Genomic DNA, 24,731 nt, shown 5'->3' with positions numbered 1-24,731 from the left:
AGAGAGGAGTAAAGGGTTCAGAAGAGAAAAACTAACACCTTTTTAAGATGTAGGCCAATAACCCTGATAAGGCTGCAGAGTTAGATTACCAGGATAAAGGATTCTTGATATCAACTCTCTCTCTCTCACTGTTATAACTGGTAGCACAGTTGGGTGTCAAGAAGCAATGGCTTCCTTGTACATAGCAAAGAAACAAACAATTTAGGCCACAACTGGGATTAAATAGCTGAAAAAGATTTGTAAAATGTGAAAAAATAAATCAGTCTTTTTTTAATTTACATTATTGTTTGGCTTAATAAAACTAAGTCTGAAGAATGGATTACAGTAAGGTGTATATAAAACCATATCTTTTTGTAAGTTAGTACTGAAGACACGGTACATAACAGAAAACTATTATGGGCATTAGGACACAGTGAACCTGAGAAGTTCTGAAATTAATACTACTGCTCTGACAGCACTATCCTAAATTTATTCCAGATGTTAAGTATTTACTGTAAAAAAAAAAAAAAAAAAAAGCCATTTCTCTTAGGTGTTTCTTTTAATAGCTTTGGAAATATTTTTGGTAGAGAACATACTTGGTGGAACTTTACTGAGGAAAATGCCACCAGCAAGCCAACAGTTTTACTTCTGATCAGCCGAATTCAGAGAGCCCCCCAAAAAACAATCAAACTCTCTTCAAAGTAAAAGTCCTTCAGAGTACCATGGAATCCTGAATGTCAGATGAAGTGACGCTTCATCAAATGTGTTATGTGTCACAGTCAAGGGCTTCTGATTGCCTCAATCAATACTTGTTAAGAAAATGGGGTGGAGTACGCTCTGCTGCAATTTAATAACAGCCCATTCCTTATTATCTACTACATTTTTATACCTTAGGTTAGAAAGATACTTGGAAGCTTTTTTAAAAAAAGAACTGACTGGCTGAAATTAATGTTGTGTTGTTCAAGTTTCTTCTCCTTGCTTGACAAGTTTAGCCATTGCACATGTGGGCTTATGCAATTTTTTAGTACTTGTGGATATTGTATTCTTAAGACCAGTAAACAAACATCTTCCAGTAGACCTTAATAAAATGCGGGGGAGGGTAATACAGAAACTTATACTGTTATCTCCTTTGGGGAAAGGGAATATTTTAAATCCTATCTCAGGTAACTCTGAATGTACTCATTATTTATGTAAATGTCTTGAATTCTACTAAGCCCTTCACCTCAATTACATTGTATGGCAGTGAATTTCAAGGCTAACTATGTACTAGGTCAGAAAATATTTCCTCTTTGTTGCCACTTGTGAATTTTGCGAAAAAACATCTAGTTTTATCAAATCCAATCACCACAATGACGGAGTAAGCAAATAGATAGATATATATATATACACACACACATACACCTAAACCTGTTCAGTAAAGTTCTCTCTCTTTTTTGAAATATGAAAATACTCTAGCAAGGACTAGAAACTAGCATTCTGCTGTTTTTGCCAGTCTTTAATACTAGCCAACAAGATAAAACAATTGTCCTCAAAATTTTACTTTAACTTCAATTCTCATGGATTGCCAGAAGTGCCACAGGCTGGAAAGCAAATCAGCTAAATATTTGTTGGCTATTCTGCCAACATTTTTTCTTATGCAATTTCTACTCCTCAGACAATTCCATTTACATTAGAAATCATGCAGCTGAACTACAACTGCTGCTCTACCTTCTCTACATCTTTACTTTAACTTTACTTTAACTACTTTAATTTGGCCTTTACATTCCCTTCTTCTAGTAATATACAAGGCACCTTTAGCCCAGCTTGGATACAGGCCTCCCAGAGAGGTGGCTCTGAAAACAAGGATCAAGTGGCAGTCACTTTTATGATCCAAGGGAGCATGTTCTCTTTCCCCCCACCCCAAGCATACTGTATCCTACTAAATTTCATTTCTTTATAAATGGCTTAACGAGATGGAAATATTGCCATCCCAAACTACTGCAAGAAAACTGGGTATATAATATTCACTGTGGTATAACTGATATAGGAAATAAATCCAGAACTTTAAAATTCTAACTACAAAATTCATATAAATCAAAACAGAGGGAAGTGCACTAAGCCAAGCAAAAACTTGCCCCATTGAGTCTATCAATATACAGTGCATTTATGTATCTATGAAGGTTTATATGCTTACACATATATAGATCTCTATATGCTATATCTATAGATATTGCATTGATGGCATACCCCAATTTAACTTCATATTAATATCCCCAACTTTCTTTTTTAAAAGGTTACAATTTTTTCCTATACCTCTGTTATTTATTCAGTTGAAATGAGCAATTTATTTGAGACTACATTTTCAATGTCTGCTCCTGAGTGCTAGAACAGTGCTATTATAAAATAGTTCTATTTGAACTGTAGTCAAATATTTACTGGCAGGAATGATGAACTCTCCATGCAACTCATACGTCATTAGGGGCTCTGGAAGACTTCTGGAAGACAAAGAAGACATGGAATCACTAAATACACTAAGTTCATGTACATTTGTTTCTATTTGTATTTATTCCGAGCAGTAAAGTCTTTCAATATGAAGCAGTGTTACCTTCCACTGGGGAGAGCCCCCGGTGGGGGCAGCATGAAGCATTTCAATGGTTTATAATACAAACTGAAGCGTGACATATAAGAGCACAATCCTAGGGAAACAACATGGTTAAACACAAGACCTAAACTCCACCAGTTGAAGTGAAGCCTCAAATACAGTATAAACACCTTCCGTACATTTTGAGATTGCCTTACACATGAAAATATAGGCATGCCGTGTAACTAATTGTTCATCAGTTTCTTTTAAAAATGTGCTCACTGCAAGTGAATGTTGTGGGTCTGTGTCCCCTTTAAGAGACCCCTGTACAATTGGGTTACAAGGGTGGGGAGGAGGAACTTATTTAAACGGAGGTAAGGGAGGAACAGGATGTGGCCGAACACGTATCCACTCCAGTTGCACCCCTCTCCGCCCCCCGCCATCCCTGGGGGCGGGGTGTCATATCCTGTGCATTCCTGAAGAAGCCCTTACTTTTATCAATCATGGGATAGTAACACCCACCTTCCCACCAATGGGATTAGAACAGAACTACTTTTTTTCATGATCTGCCGGGGCACTGAACTAGTCACCTTTTTATTTCAGGGCTGAGAAGGAATTTTTCACTCCTCACCCGATTGGCCAAGTCAGAGTGGGGTTTTTTTGCCTTGCTAGGACCTTACCATCGCCCTACCTCAAATGAGGGTTAAGGTAGGCTACATAAAGCCATATATCTGGTCATTGTGTAACTTCCCTGTGGCGTACCTGCACTAGACATCTGCCCCACACTTACATGATGAGTTGCAACATCATAGCCTAACTCCCTTCCCTACTCACCATAACAAAGCCCTCCCTAAACCTGCTGGGGGGAAAGCAAAAGAACCCCACTCCACCTAGGCCAATCTGGTGGTGAGGGGGAAATTCCTTCCCAGCCCCTCAGAAAGGAGCAGCTCGCCTGATGCCCACAGCAGGTCCTGACTAAACCTGGCATTTTGCCATCTGACGGGGAGGGAGGGTGGGTGCTCTACCTGATCCAGAGAAAAGGGGCTTCTCCTACCAGGACTTGAACTCTCCAGACCTTCCAGTCCCTGAGGATGACTCACACCATGCTGACCCACTCCCCACTTTTGCAACTGTTTCTGAGTCTTGCTCACTCTCCTAGCTGGGAAGTGCTATACCTTCTCCCCCAACAAGCCGGACAATAGTCTCCCACCCACCACTTGGAAGTAGACTAGGGAATGCATCCCCTAAGGAAGCTGGGTTTGTGGTTTCTAACATCTGGTAGAAGACACACACACGGCCCACTTTTTCTACCACTCCTAACACTCGTACAAGAAGAGGGAGATAGGGTCCTAGACACAGTTTGGCTGTGTCCAGGCTGGAAAGGGGGAGGGCTGACAGCTGACCTCCCATTTAGGTGAAAACAATAAAGGAAAGAATGATGATCTGCACTGTACAATTTATTGCTGGATATTCCCAGATATTTTAAGTGAATAAAGTTGTGGGCCAATTAAACCACATCCATTGCATCTCATCTTTCTTCCTGCAAGGCAGGGATGGTAGAGAGAGTCAGGTGGCCAGATGCCTTTATTTAAAAATAAGGAAGTGCAGCAGAATATTTTTTTACATCAGATGCAAGGGAATATATAAAACCCTCTATGCTAGAGTTAAATGAATAATTCACTGTAGTCTATCCATTAATATGCCTTCTTTTTGGTTCATAGATATTGAAGAACAAATCATCATTTCCTTTAATTTATTTGAACATAAATATTTTATGAATTTTTGTTGTAAATTCAGTTAACTATGAACTGATCACAACAGTTCTTTGCAAGTATTTTCTATTTGAGTTGCGCTGGTTAGCGAGTCACAATGTAAGCACAAAGGACTGTAGGATTCAGGTTACAGAAAGAGAGACTTTTTTTTCAACAGTATCTTTTTTCTTTCAGGAAGCGCTGGAGAGCTGATAGCCATAATTTTCAAAACTGACTAGTGATTTACGATGCCTCGATTTTTGGCTTTCTAGCTTTTAGGGATTAAGGGGTCTAATATCCAGGAAGTATTGAGTACCTACCATCTGAAAATCATGCCCCTTTAAAATGTCTTAGAATTGTTATTTGCATATAAAAAATATTGTCCATCAACTAATAAAATTCTTATTAAATAACAGCAACTACAGAAAAATTTGACAAACATTTTTTAAAAAGTCAAGTATATTGAGTTGACTTTATTCATGTTTTAAAATTACTTTAGAAAATATCAGGATCTTATGGATCAGCAATATTATTTTATTTTGTTCATTTAAATAAATATTTTTTCTCCTCCCTGAAGTCTATAAGCTATACTTCAAGAGCCAAGCTTGATACTTAAAAATTCCTTCATATTTTTTTAGTTCACTTTATTGATACCAGGAAAATTAATATACAAGATTTTAAATTTGAATTTAAATGGATTTTCATCACTGAAAACCCAGCGCTGTTTAGGTTTCAAGAAAAAACAAACAAAACAAAAATGTTTTGTTCATATTAAACCATAATGGACACACAAAAAGATGTATATTCTTACATAATTCAGCTGCATATCTCAACAGGGAACCAGAAAAGTGGTTTGCACACAGAACAGACCCAAACCTCTAAAGATGCACTTCTCTTACTTTTTCTCCTGGCAACTTACAGCTCCTTGGGACCAGGAGGAGAAGTAGCAAAATATAAAGCTAGTCACATTTTTCAGATTTCAAAATGTAAACATCATTTCAAATTATTTTTAATGATATTTTTGTGATTTTTTCCCCCCTCCTTTTTTGGACCAGCTCTACCAAAGTACCCTAAGCAAGAAATACTGTTGAACAGCCTAACCCAATTGGAATCAGCAAATTTTATAAGAAAGGCCAATTCTGCAGACCCAAGATTTCTAGAGAATCAGCCAAACACTTAAGTGTTTATGCCCTCTGAACATTTTGAAGTTTGCCAGTCACTAACCTTAATCCATTCTTTGTGAAATTATGAAACCCCCATCCCCAAAGCAAATATAGTGCCTTAAATAAATATGTGGATTTGTAGTCAGTGTAGACTTCCATCCAAACAATAGTAAATACGAGTAACCAAAACAACAATAAAACATCATTGTCATCAATCTGTGGTAATTAGAGTTCAATTATGAATAGTTAACACATGGACCCTTACCTCAGGTACTGCTTCATAGCACTAGTAATCGTCTTCACTTCCCAATCTGTAGAGTTTTCCAGATCAGTTTCACTGCAGGTTTTTGCATCTAGCAAATGACCATAAAGGAAAAAGAAATCTAAATCTATACATACATAAAAGATTTTATCAAAGTTAAATTCATGGCAGAATCTGTGAAATCAGACATTATTATAATAATCCTAAAGGAAACAACACAATGCAAGGTCCCTGAATGGAAGAATATCAAATTTGGAGTCAATAATTTAGAAACGTTTGTTAGTTTAAATCCAAAATTGTCCTCTACCTCTTAATATTAAAACGGAAGTAGCATTTCAAATCCAAAATACACACCCGTCTCTTTTGAAAATTTACTTATAAGTGCTTTTAAAACTATTTCACTGATTTTTCTCTCCTTAGTGAACAATACAATTAAACTAGGCTTCATTTGAAATTTCTTTATAGAAGGGGACTGCAGAAGACATTATATACACACAGAGACCATGAAACAATACCTCCTCCCACCCCACTTTCCTGCTCGTAATAGCTTATCCAAAGTGATCATCAAGTTGGGCCATTTCCAGCACAAATCCAGGTTTTCTCACCCTCCCCCCGCCCCCCCCAACTCACTCTCCTGCTGGTAATAGCCCATCCAAAGTGACCACTCTCTTCACAATGTGTATGATAATCAAGGTGGACCATTTCCTGCAAAAATCCAGGTTCTCTCACTCCCTCACCCCCCTCCAAAAACCACACACACAAACTCACTCTCCTGCTGGTAATAGCTTATCCAAAGTGACCACTCTCCCTACAAGTACTCCTTTTCTTTTTGCGAAGACGGCTGTTACTCTGAAACCTGTCTTTATAGAAGGGGGTATTTCCAAACTCCCTTATTTAGAAGAGGCAGGGAGCTTTCAATATGGGAATATTCATGAAAAGATGCAGATCAAACTCACTTTAAAGAAAAAGCCACTGAGGAACAAATAAAATGATAGCCAATTGTCTTGTGCCTTTAAGCACTTTAACATTTTTTGATTACAATCACTGACAGCAACATGCAATAAACTATAACAATGGTAATTAACGTGGATTACATTTTGATCAGTTCCTACAATTCAGAATTCATTTGTTACTGTGCTTGTTGGACAAACGACAGATACATTTAAAAAATCAAATTAGGCACCCTGATTAAAGGTGCAGTCCTTTCTAACTGGGACTAAATAATTATGTTCTAAAGACTGTGCCAACCAATTATTTCTGTAACTGAATATTCTCTCTCATTAAATCAATTATTTAAATCTTATTTTAAAATACCAGTCAGATAACATTTTCTGTCAACTTGCTACCAGCCAACCATCAACCAAAAACCTGAACACTGTCTAAATGGAGCCTTTTATTTTCTTTTTTCCAACATATTCCTGTGCTCTGAGAATCACATTCTTTCCACTGAGAAGAAAATCTTTTTACTAACTTCATGGAATAAAAAGCAGCTGTCACATCAGAAACTAATGACTCTAGTGACTATGTTAGTAATCCACTATTAAATTTTCACTGTTTTCAAATAACTCCTCAATCATCACTGACTCTCCTTCAAAATCAGAAGGTGCACTTGGTTGTGTGGAATTTGTTAATGACATATTTGAAATTCATACTTCAGAAAACACTGTGAATAATCATCCTTAAAATATTAGAAAGTATTTTTGCTTTTTAAAAATAGTAAAATTTGTGGGAAAGAATTCCATTATTCACCCCGGAGCAAAACACTAGAACTTTTCAAAGATTACCCTCCTATTAGCCCCACCCCAAAAAACAGACAGTGAGACTACAAAAAAAAATGGAGATCAAACACTTTTTTTGACTCTCTGGTTCTGCCCGTTGTCTTTTATTTAAACAGTTTCCTTTATTCTACTTTACTTCTACGTTCCACTGTGTCCTAAACATTTAAGAATCACATTTGCTAAGGGGTCTCAATAGGATTTCGGCATTCATGCTGGCAATTTTGCACACACAACTGTTTGTGCATGCAAAAACTAAATGTACACACAAGAATGGCAGCTGCAAATATTTGTGTGCACACAAATAAAGGTGTGCAAATTTAAAAAATTATTGAAAATTCAGCTCTAAATCTCCAAAAATTTCTGATATTATGGAAATAGGGTTACAAACCAGTTGGGCTTACTGAGCTAGGTTAGGAGGAGCAGCTTTATTTCTAGTTTTGATTTTAATATGGCCACTTTGAGAGTTTAAATGTATTATAATACGCTGTATATAAAATAGGGTAAACAATAGATTCAGAGCAGTAACTTTCACAGCTGTTTTAAAATGTAGGTGGATTTGCAAAATTCTTTTCTATGAAATATGATGCCTGGCATTTTTCATGATAGTCACTGTCAGAAGTCAAAACTGAACCCATCAATAGAATATACAAGACTTTAACAGTCACCTCATCATAAGTCACTTTATAAAACATGTTTCTTTGTAGATTGTTGCACTTAAATAACACACTATTTATTCTGTGAATCATACACAAAGTAGCGAGTGGAACTGAGTATTCTGCTGGCTGCACTACAACAGTGCAGTCTGAAAGGCTTAAGACTGAGACTCCTGACACCTTCAAACTGGGGACTCTGTGTTTATAATAAGTTAGAAGATTAATTTAATATCCATTTCATGCAAAAATGAGACCTTTGTTTACAAAATGTTATCCTTTGTCATTCATATTTCAACAAAACTATTGCTGAAAAGCAGAACAACAAGGCCCTATACAGGTTACAGACAAATTCAAGAAGTAAGTCAAATACAGAATGAACATAGTGTTATGTTTTACAGAACTGCATTTTTTTGCTTTAACTGAATTTCATTTATGATCATAAGAAAGGCTTGATTCCACAAATTTTTACTCTGGCAGGTGGGACTCCTTGAGAATAAGGTATTACAGAAACCGGCCCATAATTAAGGTCTTTCCACCCTCCTTCAATACACCACTATGCTGCTTCTGGTTTTATGTCTTTTCCAAAAAGAGACAAAAAGGCTATATACTATCAACACCCATTCCTAGCATCTGAAGTCTATTTTCATCTTTTTGCATTCTGGACCACACACATCGGATGGCCCATGACACATAAAAGTAGCTTGAAAACTCTTTGAGATCTTATAAAAAAAAAAGTGAATACCCTGAAAGTTAAATCAGAGACAATCAGAGATGGGGTTCTGTTTTATTTTTAATGACACTGGAAGGAGGATTTTATCAAGGATATTTAAACTCAGATACAACGGGGTATAGATTAATCAGATGTTTTAGATCCTTCTGCACTATATAACAAACAGAAACCCTTCTCTAATCTCCCTTGAGACCACATAAAAATAAGTATGCAAGCAGGATCACATCATGATACTTTCAGTGAACTATTGGGAGAGGGGAGGGGCACCTGACTATAACATTACATGTTCTCTAGTTGATGTTTCTTGCTGTCTTGACATTAGTATAATCTTTCAATTCCCAATCATTACATGAATCTTGGAAAGGAGCAAAAAAGTGTTTCTAATTTAAAAATTAAGTAAAAGCAGATGCTGGAATCCCCATTAATCTCTTCCAGCTGCTACTGAACCACTGGAACCTGAGTCTATTTAATTTGGAACCACTAATGGTAAAGAGGAAAATCTGACTGCCAAAACTGCACACCCTAGATAAACCAGTGAGTAGAAAAACAAAAACCGCCCATGGTAGCAAATGCATTCTAACGAGGTTCTTCAACTGATGACAGGTAATTGTTCCCATGGCTAATGGCTAAAAAAAGGTTATTGCTTACTGAGTCTTTAATTCCAACACAGCTAAACAGCCATCAGAATCTGTTGTGTGTTGGTTGTTTACATTAATTTTGGTTTATGATTCCTAACACTCCCTTCTTGTTACAACGCTTTAAAATACAGACAAGTTTACATGCATTGACAGAGTACCTCAGGGCATTGTTAATATTGATTAATTAAAGTAAGACATCATATAAATTAATATTTAGCAAGGTCATTATGACAGATTGATATGACATACAGGCCCTCAAGCCTGAAGTCTTATCATCACTCCTGAAGAGACAGCCTGCTTTAAAAAAAAAAAAAAAAAAGGCTTACAGGTGGCACTGAATTGACAGCAGTGTATAATATAAAAGCGCTTTGTCATTCACATAATGTCTGGGGTAATGAAATGAATTCACTTTCTGGTTTCCTCCAGTTTTCTGTGCCAAAGAACACTGTGTTATCAGCACAGATGGAGCATGCATGGTTCTGGAGAAGAGCCTGGTGCAAACTGCAAACAAGCTTCTCTGAATACCAATGAATCCCTGAGAATCAGACCCTTGCTGTCAAGTGACAGGTTTGGAAGCTCCATAAAAATGAACTAATCCCTGTGGTCTTGTCCAACTGCATGTACTATCAGTGCTCTGGACAGGAAATTTGGAAATGTTGCACATTGTGCAGTCATGGCTATAAATTTGGTGCAAGATACTAGGCAGATGAGGAGATTCAGCCAAACACCAGCACTTTTCTGGAAGCAATGGTGTGGCAGCAAAAGTGTGACTACTGGGACTAAATGAGTATCAAGTTTTCCAGAAGAAAAAGAAAAAAATATTCTGGTGGCATTAGTGCAAAGAGGGATTACATCAGATGATATATAAGCTACCCACTGCTAAGTGCGTGTAGGCGGAGTCTAAACGAAGGCTTGTCTTCACATACAGCACTTCTCCTGTCAGCAGAGTTAATCCACCTCCTTGAGAGGCGGTTGCTATGTCAATGGCAGAAGTTCTCCCGTCGACATAGCGGTGTCTACATGGGGGTTAAGTCTGTATAACTAAGTGTGGGTTTTCCATACCCTGGAGTGATATTGTTATACAGATATAGCTCTGTAGTGTAGACTATGAGCATGGACTGGTCTACACTGAAAAGTTACAGCTATGTCTCGAGGAGGGATGGGGGCGCAGTGTGAAAAAACAACACCCCAGACAGATGTAGTTAAGCCACCCTAACCTCCAGTATAAACAGTACTAGGTCGACTGAAGAATTCTTCCGTACCGCCTCTCATGGGGATGGATTACCTACAGCAAGAGGAGAACCGCTCCCATCCTTGTAGTAAGCATCTACGCTAGGGGTGGGCAAACTTTTTGGCCCTCGGGCCACATCTGGGTATGGAAATTGTGTGGCGGGCCATGAATTCTCAGAAAATTGGGGGTTGAGGTACAAGAGGGGGTAAGGGATCTGACTCAGGCTGCGGGCTCTGGGGTGGGGCCAGAAATGAGGAGTTCAGAGTGCAGGAGGGGCTCCAGGCTGGGACAGGGGGGTTAGGGTGCAGGGGGGAGGGCTCCGGATGGGGGTGCAGGCTCTGGGGTGGGGCTGGGGATGAGGGTTGGGGATGCAGGAGGTTGTTCCACGCTGGGTCAGAGGGGTTCGAAGGGCGGGATGGGGATCACGGCTGGTGTAGGGGGTTGAGGTGTGGGAGGGGGTCAAGAGTGCAGACTCCAGACAGCGCTTACCTTAAGCAGCTCCCAGAAGCAGCAGCAGCATCATGTCCCCCCGTCCCCTCCCCCGGCTCCTACACGGAGGCGCAGCCAAGCAGCTCTGCACGCTGCCCTGTCTGCAGGCACTGCCCCTGCGGCTCCCATTGACCATAGAGTTCCCAGCCAATGGGAGCTGCGGGAGTAGCGCCTGGGGCGGGGGCAGCGTTCGGAGCCCACTGACTGCCCCTACGTGTAGGAGCCAGAGGGGGGACATGTTGCTGCTTCTGGAAGCCGCACGGAGCAGGGCAAGCCCCCAACCCCACTCCCCAGCTGAAGCGCCGGAGCACAGCAAGGCCCGGACCCCACTCCCCAGCGGGAACTTGAGGGCCGAATTAAAACATCTGGAGGGCCGGTCTACACTGAAGTGATACAGAGGCACAGCTGTAGCATTGTAAGTGTTGATGTATGTTGATGGAGACTATACCAGCATAGCTATGTTACTATACCGGCATAACTCCATAGTGCAGACACAAATCGGTTTTTCTACTGCTATAGGAATTAGGGCTGTCAAGCAATTAAAAAAATTAATTGTGATTAATCGCACTGTTAAACAATAATAGGATACCATTTATTTAAATATTTTGGGATGTTTTCTACATTTTCAAATATATTGATTTCAATTACAACACAGAATACAGTGTTCAGTGCTCACTTTATATTTATTTTTGATTACAAATATTTACACTTTAAAAAAAAAGAAATAGTACTTTTCAATTCACCTCATACAAGTACTGTAGTGCAATCTTTTTATCATGAAAGTTCAACTTACAAATGTAGGTTTTTGGTTGCAAAGCTGCACTCAAAAACAAAATAATGTAAAACTTTAGCGCCTACAAGTCCACTCAGTCCTACTTCTTGTTCAACCAATCACTCAAACAAGTTCGTTTATATTTGCAGAAGATTATGCTGCCTGCTTCTTGTTTACAATGTCACCTGAAAGTGAGAACAGGAATTTGCATGGCACTGTTGTACCTGGAGTCACAAGATATTTACATGCCAGATGCACTAAGGATACAATATGTCCCTTGATGCTTCAACCACCGTTCCAGAGGACATGCATCCATGCTGAAGACTGGTTCTGCTCGATAATGATCCAAAGCAGTGTGGACCGATGCATGTTCATTTTCATCATCTGAGTCAGATGCCACCACCAGAAGGTTGATTTTCTTTTTTGGTGGTTTGGGTTCTGTGGGACTTGTACGCTCTAAAGTTTTACATTGTTTTGTTTTTGAATGAAGCTTTGTAACAAAAAACCCTACATTTGTAAGTTGAACTTTCATGATAAAGAGATTGCACTACAGTACTTGTATGAGGTGAATTGAAAAATACTATTTCTTTTATCATTTTACAGTGCAAATATTTGCAATCAAAAATAATATAAAGTGAGCACTGTACACTTTGTGTTCTGTGTTGTAACTGAAATTGATACATTTGAAAATGTAGAAAACATCCACAAATATTTAAATAAATGGTATTCTGTTATTGTTTAATATTGCGATTAATCGTGATTAATTTTTTTTGAGTTAATCGCGTGAGTTAACTGCAATTAATTGACAGCCCTACTAGGAATACTACCTCCCCCAATGAAAGTGGTTATGTGGAAGGAAGCATTCTTCCATCAACATAGCTGCCTCTACACTAGGTCATTGTAGCTACCTTGGTCAGGGGTTGTTCCCCCCCACCCACACATCCCTGACCAAAGTAGCTACGTTGGCCTAACTTTTAAATGTAGACCAAGCTTAAGACCTTGTCCACACATGAATTATACCACTTTAAGTATACCAGTATGTAAAGAGGTACAACCCCCAACCCCAGTGTGGATGCAGTTATATTAGTCTATATGTGCTCATACTGATATAGTTTATCCCCCCTTCCCATATGGAAGAAAGCTATATTGGTATAAGCACATTTGTACTGATATAATTGGGCCCATACTAGGCCCTGTACCTGGATAACTATATTATTTGGAAAAAAAAAATCACATCCCTAATTGACATATTTACACTGATACAAATCCTGTGTGTAGACCAGGCCAAAGGGAATTTAAGCTCATGTCATTTACTCACCATTAGCCAAAAAAGGTACAAGACAAAAAACAGGAAGGTGTAAAAAAGCAGACTCTCCCATATACCCACTTTTCTAACCCTTCCAGACTGCGGGTGTAGATTAGATTAATTTAAACTCAGGCTCCTTTAAACCTACCTATACCACACCCATGATTTGTCCCAACAGGTACTTTTGGCAGTTTTCTTTGTTTATACTAACAGCTAAAACTTGCTTGCCTTACTCAGCCAAGAGGCCACAGTGAATGCAGGACAAAACTATATGCATGAGTATGGCAAGCTAAAATTTGACCCAAAATGATGAAAAAGTAAATGTAAACATTACATAAAATATCAACACTGAAATTAAATCAGCCATGAATCAAAATGAAAACATGGTAAAAGTAGTTATAAAATAGAGGCATACCGATTAGCAAACTCAGAAGTCTCTGGACCTTTGAACTCACCCCCACAACTCTGTATAATCCTTGGTCATTTATACCTATTGAGGAAGAAAACAGATCAACCAGAGCATTCAAATATACAGCAAATACAACTTTAAAAACTTCTAAAATGCTAAACAATAAGTTTTCCTCAAAGCTGCATTCACCACATTGTTACTCATGACTACGAGAGGAATACACTGCAAATAAAGTATCTGTCTACAATCATCTTTTTGCTGTCCATTAAAATAAATCCAAGCTAAATAAAATGTTGGTCTTCAGGAAAAAGGTGCATACACATTTTTTCCAATGCACTGACACAGCCCATTTAGGACTTCGGAAATAGTTTTAGGGTTTGTTTTTTCCCCCCGTTCTACGAGCTCTTTCCTAAAACCTCAAACCAAACTTTTTTCACATCAGTAAACAATGCTCTTTCCTTAAGATACAAGGCATCATTCCAACCCACTGTTCTCCCCACACTGGGTATACCCAGAGCCTGAGGAACCCAACTTCAGGACTGAGGGCAGTAATTTCTCTCCTGTCCTTTTTGTGTGGTGCAACCTCAACAGCCAGCTGAGCATTCACAGCCTCCCGCTATCCTAATTCACTCATCTCTGGAACATGGACACTGGATACTTCTCTTGTTCCCCACTCTCGTTTTCTGTATTGCCATTGATTGTTGCTCATCTTCCATCCAACCCCTCTCCCCTCCCACTGCAACCATTTAGCCGCCCAATCTCACTCAACATGCCATTATGCTGCTCACTTTCCTTTCACCCCCCTTCTTTTTCTTTGCCCTCTCCCTTTGCCCCTTCCCCCCTCTATTCAGTCCCTTCTCATTACAACATTCCCTCTCTCCCCTCACTGAAATCTCACATAACCTCCCTCCAAAAAACTAAGATTTTTTTGCATAAATAAAAATGTAAAGATCAAAAAACTAAAAAAACCCAGAAGTTGTATGCCCACCATCACACTGATCACATTGCTTCTATGTTGAACCCCTTTACCCCATCCTTTTTTATATGTCTGTACACAACATGGCACAATAGGGCTGTGAACCTGATTGAGACTTTGGGGCTCTGATGCAATCCAATTTACAATAACAAGCTCAGTACTTCCTGGTTTCATATGGACCTAGAAGTGGAAATGCAGAAATGCTGGAAGGTATGAATACTGTGAGAACAACCTTTATTTTATCTTTGTAACTACAGGGTAGGTTTTGTGTGATTGGCTTTCATTTTTCATATTTTTATTATTATTAATTACTATTATTATTTATTATTATTAAAGAATACAACATACAGAGAAAACACCTGTGGAGATCTCCCAGTTTCAACAGTAAATGGTTTCAACACAAAGCAAAAGAAAAAACAAGCAGAACTAGTCAAATAATGGAAAGCTTATACCTGATGTGACAGGGTCGGGCCAGATGGCTACAGGGGAGTGATAGAAGGCAGATATATTAGCCCCAGGTTAAGCAGGTCCCTTTTCCCTGGGTAAAGTAACAGGGGCAGTTCCTGAACAATCACGAACTTGCTGGAACCAATTAAGGCAGACAGGCTAATTAGGACACCTGGAACCAATTAAGAAGCTACTGGAATCAATTAAGGCAGGCTAATCAGGGCACCTGGTTTAAAAAGGACCTCATTACAGTGAGTGAGGGGTGTGCAAGGAGCTGAGAGTGAGAGGGTGTGCTGCTGGAGGACTGAGGAGTACAAACGCTATCTGGCATCAAGAGATAGGTCCTGTGGTGAGGATACAGAAGGTGTTGGGAGGAGGTCATGGGGAAGTAGCCCAGGGAGTTGTAACTGTCACACAGATGTTACACAAAACACTGTAGACAGCTGTGATCCACAGAGTAGAGGGCGGGTCCGGGTTCCCACCCATCCCCCAACTCACTATTGGATACAGGAGGAGCTGACCTGGACTGGGGGTCTCACCAGAGGAGAAGATCTCTAGTGGAACCCACTAGGTGGACCAGCAGAGACTGTGGGGATTGTTCTCCTTCCTTTTCCCCATGCTGGCCAGTGATGAGGTTAGCTGAGTGAACAGCAGGTTTGAGCCACTTGCAAAAGTGGCCAAACTGAGGGCTGCCGTGAATCTCTGAGCAAGCAAATCCGCCAATAAGCGCAGGACCCACCAAGGCAGAGGAGGAACTTTGTCACACTGAATATTAGATAAATATCTTCAAAAATCGTAAGTATCATTTACAATAAATATTATTCTTAATGAATTACTCTAGCAGCTTCACAAATGAGACCACCACCACCACCACCACCTAGTATACTCAGTGGTCAAAACACCTTGACATTTGAAAAATAAAAGGTCTTCTAGATTTTCTTCTTCTTCTTCTTGGGCTTTCTTCTTATTGTCTAGATGGCCACAGATCTAATGATATAATGTAAATTTACATATACAAAAACTTCCCATACCTCTCAGTTTTCCAGAGAGTCCCATGTTTAAGACTAAGATCATCACCACACATGTACTACACATCACTTAGAAAATTGCCAGCAGGAAACAATTAAAATAATTTCTGACCCACCCAAAACTAAGAAGCCCTGGAAATCTTGGGGGACTGGAGAGGATGCAAAGTAGAGAGCAGTTCCTGCTTGAATTTCCCTTGGGATTCCGTGGGAACTCCAGCCCAAAGATATATAGATCTCTCATATTCAACTTTCTGATGCTTTGCCAAATGGCACCAGGCCTTTTTGCAGGAGCATCCAACTTTAGTTTCTAGTGCTGCAGAACAAATCTTCTGCATTGTATGCAAGAAACAAGGAAAAGTTGAAGCAACGTACTTACAATCAAATCTATATTATTGTTTTTGCTCATCTCAGAAGTTCAAGCTGTCAGGTTGTATATTGATTTACTGCACTGCTAACATTAAAACTATTAAGAACAAAATTGTGCTGACCTTATGCTTAAAAATAATTTAGGACAAACCACAGCAACCCTTGTTTGGTTTTTAAAACAGATGTGCTGCTGTGAAGTGTCTGAAATGACAGTAATATTGAAACTAGGATGCCACTTTAGCAATAGTAATCACTCTGTGCTGGTAATTACTATCAGATAATTGATCAAGTTCAAATTCATCAACCTGAAAGAAGCAGAGCTCATTGCTAATGCATAATGAGAGGTGCAGAGGGGAATTAATGCTTCTCAATACCGTTTTTATTTTAATGAAATTTTTAATAAAACACAAACACAGTTTGAAATCATGTGATTTCAGATCTGAACATTTAAATACTGCAGAGTATTTTAGAGCGTTAGCTTATTGCCAACTAGAATACAAATTCTGATTGGTTCAGCCAGCAGTAGCGGCCTTTGAACCAAGCACTATTAACAGCTTTGAGAGCTGCAAGGCTCCGCAGTGCATATTCTAATTCTTTTTATATTTACATGAGTTATGGGTGACTGACTCTCAGAATACCAGGGCTTGATTTGGACACATATGGTTTGCTAGGCATGCCAATAAACAAATTTACTATAAGTAAAACAATTCCCCCTGTTTCAAACTTATGCCATAGCAAGCAGGGTGTGTCTACCAACAACGTACATCTCAAATGAGTTTTTTTTTTTAATACATATTGCTAATGTGGGCTATTAATACAGCTGCAGAAATAACATGTTTTACTTAGTTTTCTATCCAATTATGTACTACTGATGTGCTTACACACGCATACTGACAAATCAAGGTAATGCCAGGTTGTTCCTATGGGAAGGTTCCCTATTTTCTCACCAGTGAAACAAAAATTCTGAGGAAAAACTGAGATGACAGCTCACTGCTGCCATCTGTCCCTACATCTCAGAATAGGTGCTGCCGCAGTACCAATTACTAACAAAGTGGAAATCTGTTATTAACCCTTAGCACTGGCATTTTACAAAATGCCGCCCTAATGAGTGCTCAGAGGAAGTAGTACAGTGTCTGTCTGTCTGTCTCTCTCTCTCTCTCACACACACACACACAGACCCCCACCTAGTTTTTCCTTTTGGAAGAACAGCACTCAGATGTTTCTATAATCTTTTCTCTCTCATTTTTATTATCCACTAAGGTGCTGAACTGTAAATCAAAATGGAATAATAAAAAACATCCAGTCTTGCTCTAAAATACAGTATATGGTTGAAAATCCCATCAGAATTGTACTCGTGTCAGAGAAAAATGGGGCCGCAGAGTTTTTAAAATATAATGCTGATTTAATAGCTCAAGTTTTCTAATCTAGTAAATTAGTAAATATCCTTATACATCAGCTCACAAGAATTCTAGTCTACTACCTAATACTACTTTTAATTGAAGAACAGTTTTTTTATTCAAAGTGAAATATTTCTTCTCAGCTTGATAAAATGAATAACACAAGTGGGAAAGTCATTCAGCCATTGACAATTTAATACTCAATATGTTTTCATTTTCTTTTTTTTCCTTTGCATACCAGAGTTATCTGCTATGACATGACAAGACTATTCTCAGTTTCCACCCACACTAGACTGTCCTCTCTTTCCTCCCACACCAACCTCACACCCATTAGGATTAAAAGAGATAAAACATGGCATACAGACACAGACTCTGAGGAGCATCTGTCTTCTATTTTCTTTTATTGAACATTACTTCCTTTAGCAACTTACTGTAAAATATTCACAGTAAAGGTTGTTATAAGATTTATTTTAGTACATCTTCTATTTCCTAGGTATAAAATCTGGAGCTTTGAAGCCTAATAGTTTTCCTCATATTATTATAATAAAGGTACATCAAGGAGACTTGCCTAAATTATTTCATCACTTATGCTCATACAACTCAACAGACATCATTAGAAATGTATGGGTGTAACAGTGCAGAAACTGATCTTCTATCCCTATGAGAGCAACAGCACATGTCATACACAAGGCAAGATTTTGTTTTATTTTGTTTTCAAATACATCTTAAGTATGTTCAGAGTCAATGAACAGATAAACAATAACCATGGCTTTGTATACTATTTCCAAGTCATGTTCCCTTAGGCCATGGCTGGGTGGATTGCAGAATGCTAGATAGCAGACATATTGCCTACACCCACACCTGAATTCCCCACCCTACAAATAAAAGTGAATATTTTTTTTGAAAACTCTTAATAAAATTAAAATAATAAAGAAATCATTTGTTTTCCCTACTAACTATCATTGTTCATTTTATCTACTATATATAGCATATAGTAACTACATTAAAAGAACATTGGCAATGTTGCAAAGTCAAGCACTCCAAAGTTAGGAAACGCTAGAATTCATTCAGCCCCCTTGTATGTATGCATTACAATATAACTTCAATTACATGATCACAATATTTTTTCCAGAGGACTCTGCCTCATTCAGTGCACAGACTAGACCAGCTTTAGGGATGAATGAGGGTTGTGTAGCAAAAGACGACAGTTGCCTGCAGGACTCCTGCGTCATGTGTAGCATTTGTTAACTTTTGAGTGCTTGACTTTGCAACCTTACTGTTACTTTAACATAGTTTTGAGTGTACAATTTCCTAGTTTAAAAATAAAACGCTTCACATGGCATCATATTGACAATCATATGGCTCATTAGCAGATGCACCACACAGATCCCTGCCGCTTGAACTAACAGTACACATGATAGCAGGAGTAGGTTGTCATCCTGTATTGTAGACCAGCATTAAAAGAGAATGGGACACTTTGCCAATAGGTTACAGAGATATTTGATGAAAGCAGAGGAATGGTGAGCCTTGGAAATCTTGGGTTCCATTCTGGTTCTGGTGGGGAGTGAACTCTTCTGGGCACAGACACGTCTGCTCATTTTCCCCAAGCTTGTACCCTTTCGCACCTTCCCCATGCAACCTGTCCTCATTCCTGGTCTTCCCCACCCCAAGATCCTCATCCTAGTCACACTTGCCTCACCTAGCCAGCCTTAGTAGCCACTCCTCAGGCTTCTCATCCCAGTCCCAATTGCCTTGGCCAGCAAGTCCTAATCTCACCCCTCTGAATGCTACATCCCAGTCCCAGTCTTCCCCTCCCAGCTCCTTATCTGATTTCCCTTCACAGCCTCCCATCATCCCCAGCCCACATTCACATTCTTTATCCTACTGGTTCCCAGTCCAACTCTTACCACATATAGCCCCAGCTCCTTGTCTCAGTCTCTTTGACCAGCCAAGCCCAGTTCTCCCCCTTCACACTGTTTCACCTCAGATCCATCTCCACTTCCCACTGGGTTCTCAGTCCCAGTCTCCTCATCCCAATCTATTTCCACCAACAGGTGCAGCTCTTGTCCGCTCTACATTTGAATCAGACATCCTCCTCCTCCACACTGCTTAGACCCAGCAGAGGGTCACTGAGAGAACAGTCGAGACAGTCTTTCCTGCTCTCACAGTTCAGGTGTCCAGATCTGGGCCCAGTACAGCCAACTATAGCCCAAAGCTGAAATTACAGGGAAAGTCCAGCTGATCTTAGGGCTGGAGCATGCTCATTGTAGATGGAATTGTTAGAGATTTTAGTAGCTAAAATCTGAGAAATCTTTACTCAGCAAGTACAAACTGTGATTTTTCTAAAGCTTATAACTTGGCCAAATTTGGGCAGATCTCCACAGGGATGCCAAAAGGCACATTCCTAACACACAGGATGCTCCCTCTCCCCTGCCAAATTTCAAATCCTTGCACCAATGCTTGGGAGTACTAGAGTTGTTCAAAGAAAAGGTCTTGAATTTTTTAACACAGGCAAAATAAGGTATTTTTTTCCTAGCCTTGATCTTGGAAAGAGCTGAACCATTTTAAAAGAAATGCTCAATAAATCAATCAATCCGTCGGCCTGAGGCAATCAGGTTCTTAAAAGAAGAATTTTAATTGAAGAAAAAGTAAAAGAATAACCTCTGTAAAATCAGGATGGTAAATACCTTACAGGGTAATTAGATTCAAAACAGAGAGAATCCCTCTAGGCAAAACCTTAAGTTACAAAAAGACACGAAAACAGGAATATACATTCCATTCAGCACAGCTATTTTACCAGCCATTAAACAAAAGGAAATCTAATGCATTTCTAGCTAGACTACTTACTAACTTAAGGAGTTATGACAAGCATTCCTGATCTGTTCCCGGCAAAAGCATCACACAGAAAGGCAGACCCTTTGCCTGCCCCCTGCCCCCACCCCCCAGCTTGGAAAGTATCTTGTCTCCTCATTGGTCATTTTGGTCAGGTGCCAGCAAGGTTATCTTAGCTTCTTAACCCTTTACAGGTGAAAGGGTTTTGCCTCCGGCCAGGTGGGATTTTATAGTTCTGTATACAGAAAGATGGTTACCCTTCCCTTTATATTTATGACACCTTTCAAAAAATTAAAAGCTTCATTAGCAGCATATTAAGCCCCTTATAGCCTGCAGAGTGAGGATTAGGAACTGCACGCACCCCTTGATGGTGTTTCAGTAACCATGGGCAAATATCTGACCTCCTTTTTACAAACACTGGGACTGCATGAGGCCTGACACAAGAGTGGGGAAGAATATACCTACAGACCCTCCATCAGGATTTCCTCAGGAGTACAGGACACATTTTTGTATACTCAGGAGCAGATCACCCTTAGACCCAACAAATCCTGCATCTTGGCAGGGGGTTAGACGAGATGACCCTTGTAGTGCCTTCTAACCCTATGGTTCTATGATTCTACCTGGAGCACAGCCACAGCTAAAATGGAGGGGCTGGACAGATGCTTCTTCTGAGTCTGGCCTCCATCTTCTCCAAGCTCTACAATGGGCCTGGTGAGACTTTATAGCAGATACACACACACACCCCCCACTCCCACCTTCTCACAGGCCTCAGTCATCTTTGTCCTTCCCTCATGAGCAGTAGCACTTGGCTGTGTTGATCATTACCTCGTGTTTCAACGGCACTGATGCATTTTCTCAGAATGGTGAACCCTATCTTATCCAACTGTGCACCTAAAAGGAAAAACAATTTCAAAAAGTTTTAAGCACAATTAATAATATATTTGTCTTTTTCTCACCGATGGCATGTCTACACAAACACTACATGCAGCAAGCTGGGGTGTAAATTTACAGCGTTCCAGCATGCTTCACACCAACTCTCTGTGTGGATCCTGCTGCTATGCTCTAAACATTCCCTAATGTATTTTCACCTACTTCTGTTTCAAGCCACAGTACGTCAACGCAAACTAGGGAACTTTTAGCGCACATCAGCGGGGTCCACAGGACAGTTAGTACGCAGCACGTTGAAATGCCGCAGATTTACACCCCTGCTTGCTGTGCCATAAGTGTTCGTGTATACATACCCAAAGATACAAGGCCAATCTAGTGCTGCTTTTTTGGTAGAAAGTAAGATTGCACCTAACCCTACAGACAGGACTCACTCAGGCAAAACTGAGGAAGAATTCCAGGAGCAGGCACCTTTGTAAAATTTTCTAGAGACATTTTTCTTTTTTGGTCTCTTATATTTGTACAGAACCAATCCTGCAAGCACTTGCTACGAGGTATAGTGACTTCAGAGAGTCTATTCACAGTACTAAGTCTTTGCGGGATTTGACCCTTAATTAGAAACGTATGTTGGCAGGAAAAGAATGTGGTTTAAGATTATTTACTGCAAAGCAAGACAGACTAATCCTAAAAAATTTTCAACTCATTGGAACACGTCCTGCAAGATCTTGAGTATTTGAATACTAGCTATATCCACTGCAGATTTTTAAAGGAAAACCCCAACTCTTAAAACACACCCATAAAACTAAAATGCGCATGGAGACTTTCTGATGGAAAACCCTCAACTAACAGCCAAAAAGACAATAACTGTATTTCCAGTCTTGTTTAAATAATTCCGTGATATTCCCTTTTAAAATAAAGTGAAAATCATATGAAGAGAAGCCTCATGTGAACTTGTCGTTTATTAAATAAAGGTTATGACTACAATCAATTTTTAAGCTGTATTTTTTAAGCTATATTAAAATATTTCAAACTTCGGGAGGTCATTTCAAGAAACTGGTTTATCAAAAATAATTATTTATAACTTTTTAGCTTTAAATATTTTGACAAACCTAAAAAATGGATGCAATGTCTCTTTTTAAAAAAGTATTATGTAGAATGAATAAAATCTAAGAAAGTTCACCCAATTGGAAAAGAGAGTACTCGTACAGAACACATTGCAATGCTTCTCCCCTATGGAATTCTTCTAGCATCCCCAACAAAGTATGTCCTACACAAGCCAAAAGATGTTTCCCACCACAGATTTAGGACATGTATGTGCATCTCTTCATGGCAGCTGATGAACGGGCTACCTAAAACATGATGTTTTCAAAGGATAATGCTCGAGAACCAACTATCTTTGTGGCACTGTCTAAGCCCTTTTCTACTAAATCAAAACTCATGTTACACAACCACATTTCACCTAACCATCTGGTCTTCACCTTCACTGTTGGCTTGCTCCTACACCATGAAATCTTATGGAAGTTTTCCCATCGACTTGAGTGGGAGCAGAATAAACCCCAGGATTACAAAGAACACATGCATTAACCCCTGAATCCAAGGAGAATAGTTGTCTTCATTGTTGGGACGGTGCCAAATTATCATGAATTATTGTGATTGATATGAATGAATGTGGTGAACATGAGTTTGGTATGGCTTGATACGTTTGAATTTGCTAGAGGATTCTGGGAGCAGGGTTCTCTTAGCATCAGACAGTTGGTATGGAAATTTATTGAGAGTGATCAGAGGCTCTATCTGTGTGTGTGATTCAAAATGGAACTTTGGAACATATCACCCAATGGCCAGCTCACCAAGTAAAGAAAATGCAAAAACACGCAATCAGTGAGGTTGGCACAGGCTGACCCGGGTCAAAATGACCCTTTAAGATGGCCACACACGAAGAGCTCAAGTGAATGACTGAGGAGAGGATAAACGTCAACTGATCTTTGGTCTCTGTCCATTTTGCAGTCCCTTCTAAAATATTAATTAGAAAAACTAGTAATGAATAGGGCTCTAAAATATTAATTGCAATTAATTACAGTATTAATTGCACTGTTAAACAAGAGAATACCAATTGAAATTTATTAAATATTTTGGATGTTTTCCTATATATATCTTGTATTCTGTGTTGTAATTGATAAAGTGTATATTTTGATTACAAATATTTCAATGTAAAAATGATAAACAGAAGAAATAGTATTTTTCAATTCATCTCATACAAGTACTATAGTGCAATCTCTTTGTCCTGAAAGTGCAACTTACAAATGTAGATTTTTTTTGTTACATAACTGCACTCAAAAACAAAACCATGTAAAACTTCAGAGCCTACACGTCCACTCAGTCCTACTTCTTGTTCAGCCAATTGCTAAGACAAAAAAGTTTACAGGAGATAACGCTGTCCTCCTCTTATTTACACTGTCACCAGAAAGTGAGAACAGGCATTTGCATGGCACTTTTGTATGCAAATGACATTTTCCATGCTAGTGATGCTAGTTAAAAAAATAATGCATTAAATAATAAATAATAGTTGCTAGTTAAATAAATAAATAAATAATAGATGCTAGTTAAAAAAATAATGCATTAAATAATAAATAATAGTTGCTAGTTAAATAAATAAATAAATAATAGATGCTAGTTAAATAAATAATGCATTAAATTTGTGACTCAACTCCTTGGGGGAGAATTGTATATCCCCTGCTCTGTTTTACCCGCATTCTGCCATATATTTCATGTTATGCCAGTCTTGGATGATGACCCAACACACGTTGTTCGTTTTAAGAACACTTTCACTGAAGATTTGACAAAACACAAAGAAGGTACCAATGTGAGATTTGTAAAGATAGCTACAGCACACAACCCAAGATTTAAGAATCTGAAGTGCCTTCCAAAATCTGAGAGGGACGAGGTAGGGAGTATGCTTTCAGAAGTCTTAAAAGAGCAACACTCTGATGCAGATACTACAAAACCCGAACCATCAAAAGTGAAAATCAACCTTCTGCTGGTGGCATCTGACTCAGATAATGAAAATGAACGTGTGTTGGTC

At 39.1% G+C, this 24,731-nt stretch overlaps 1 protein-coding gene across 3 annotated transcripts in view; it reads right to left on the bottom strand.

Moving 5' to 3' along the window:
* ARHGAP10 (Rho GTPase activating protein 10) overlaps nucleotides 1–24,731 on the bottom strand; it is a 255,985-nt gene that overhangs the window by 83,660 nt on the left and 147,594 nt on the right. For all 3 annotated transcript variants that reach the window (XR_013345940.1, XM_077815354.1, XM_077815355.1), the window contains 4 exons: nucleotides 21,593–21,658; nucleotides 13,728–13,802; nucleotides 5,719–5,806; nucleotides 2,395–2,453 (listed from right to left, as the gene is read on the bottom strand). Coding sequence is in view for 2 of the 3 variants with exons in the window: in XM_077815354.1 (XP_077671480.1) it covers nucleotides 2,395–2,453; nucleotides 5,719–5,806; nucleotides 13,728–13,802; nucleotides 21,593–21,658 (288 nt within the window). In the remaining variant the exon portion in view is untranslated. The remainder of the gene's footprint in view (nucleotides 1–2,394; nucleotides 2,454–5,718; nucleotides 5,807–13,727; nucleotides 13,803–21,592; nucleotides 21,659–24,731) is intronic.

This window comes from Eretmochelys imbricata, chromosome 4 (genome assembly GCF_965152235.1).
Source record: "Eretmochelys imbricata isolate rEreImb1 chromosome 4, rEreImb1.hap1, whole genome shotgun sequence".
Lineage (NCBI taxonomy): Eukaryota > Metazoa > Chordata > Testudines > Cheloniidae > Eretmochelys > Eretmochelys imbricata.
This window is presented reverse-complemented; position numbering and strand designations above follow the sequence as displayed.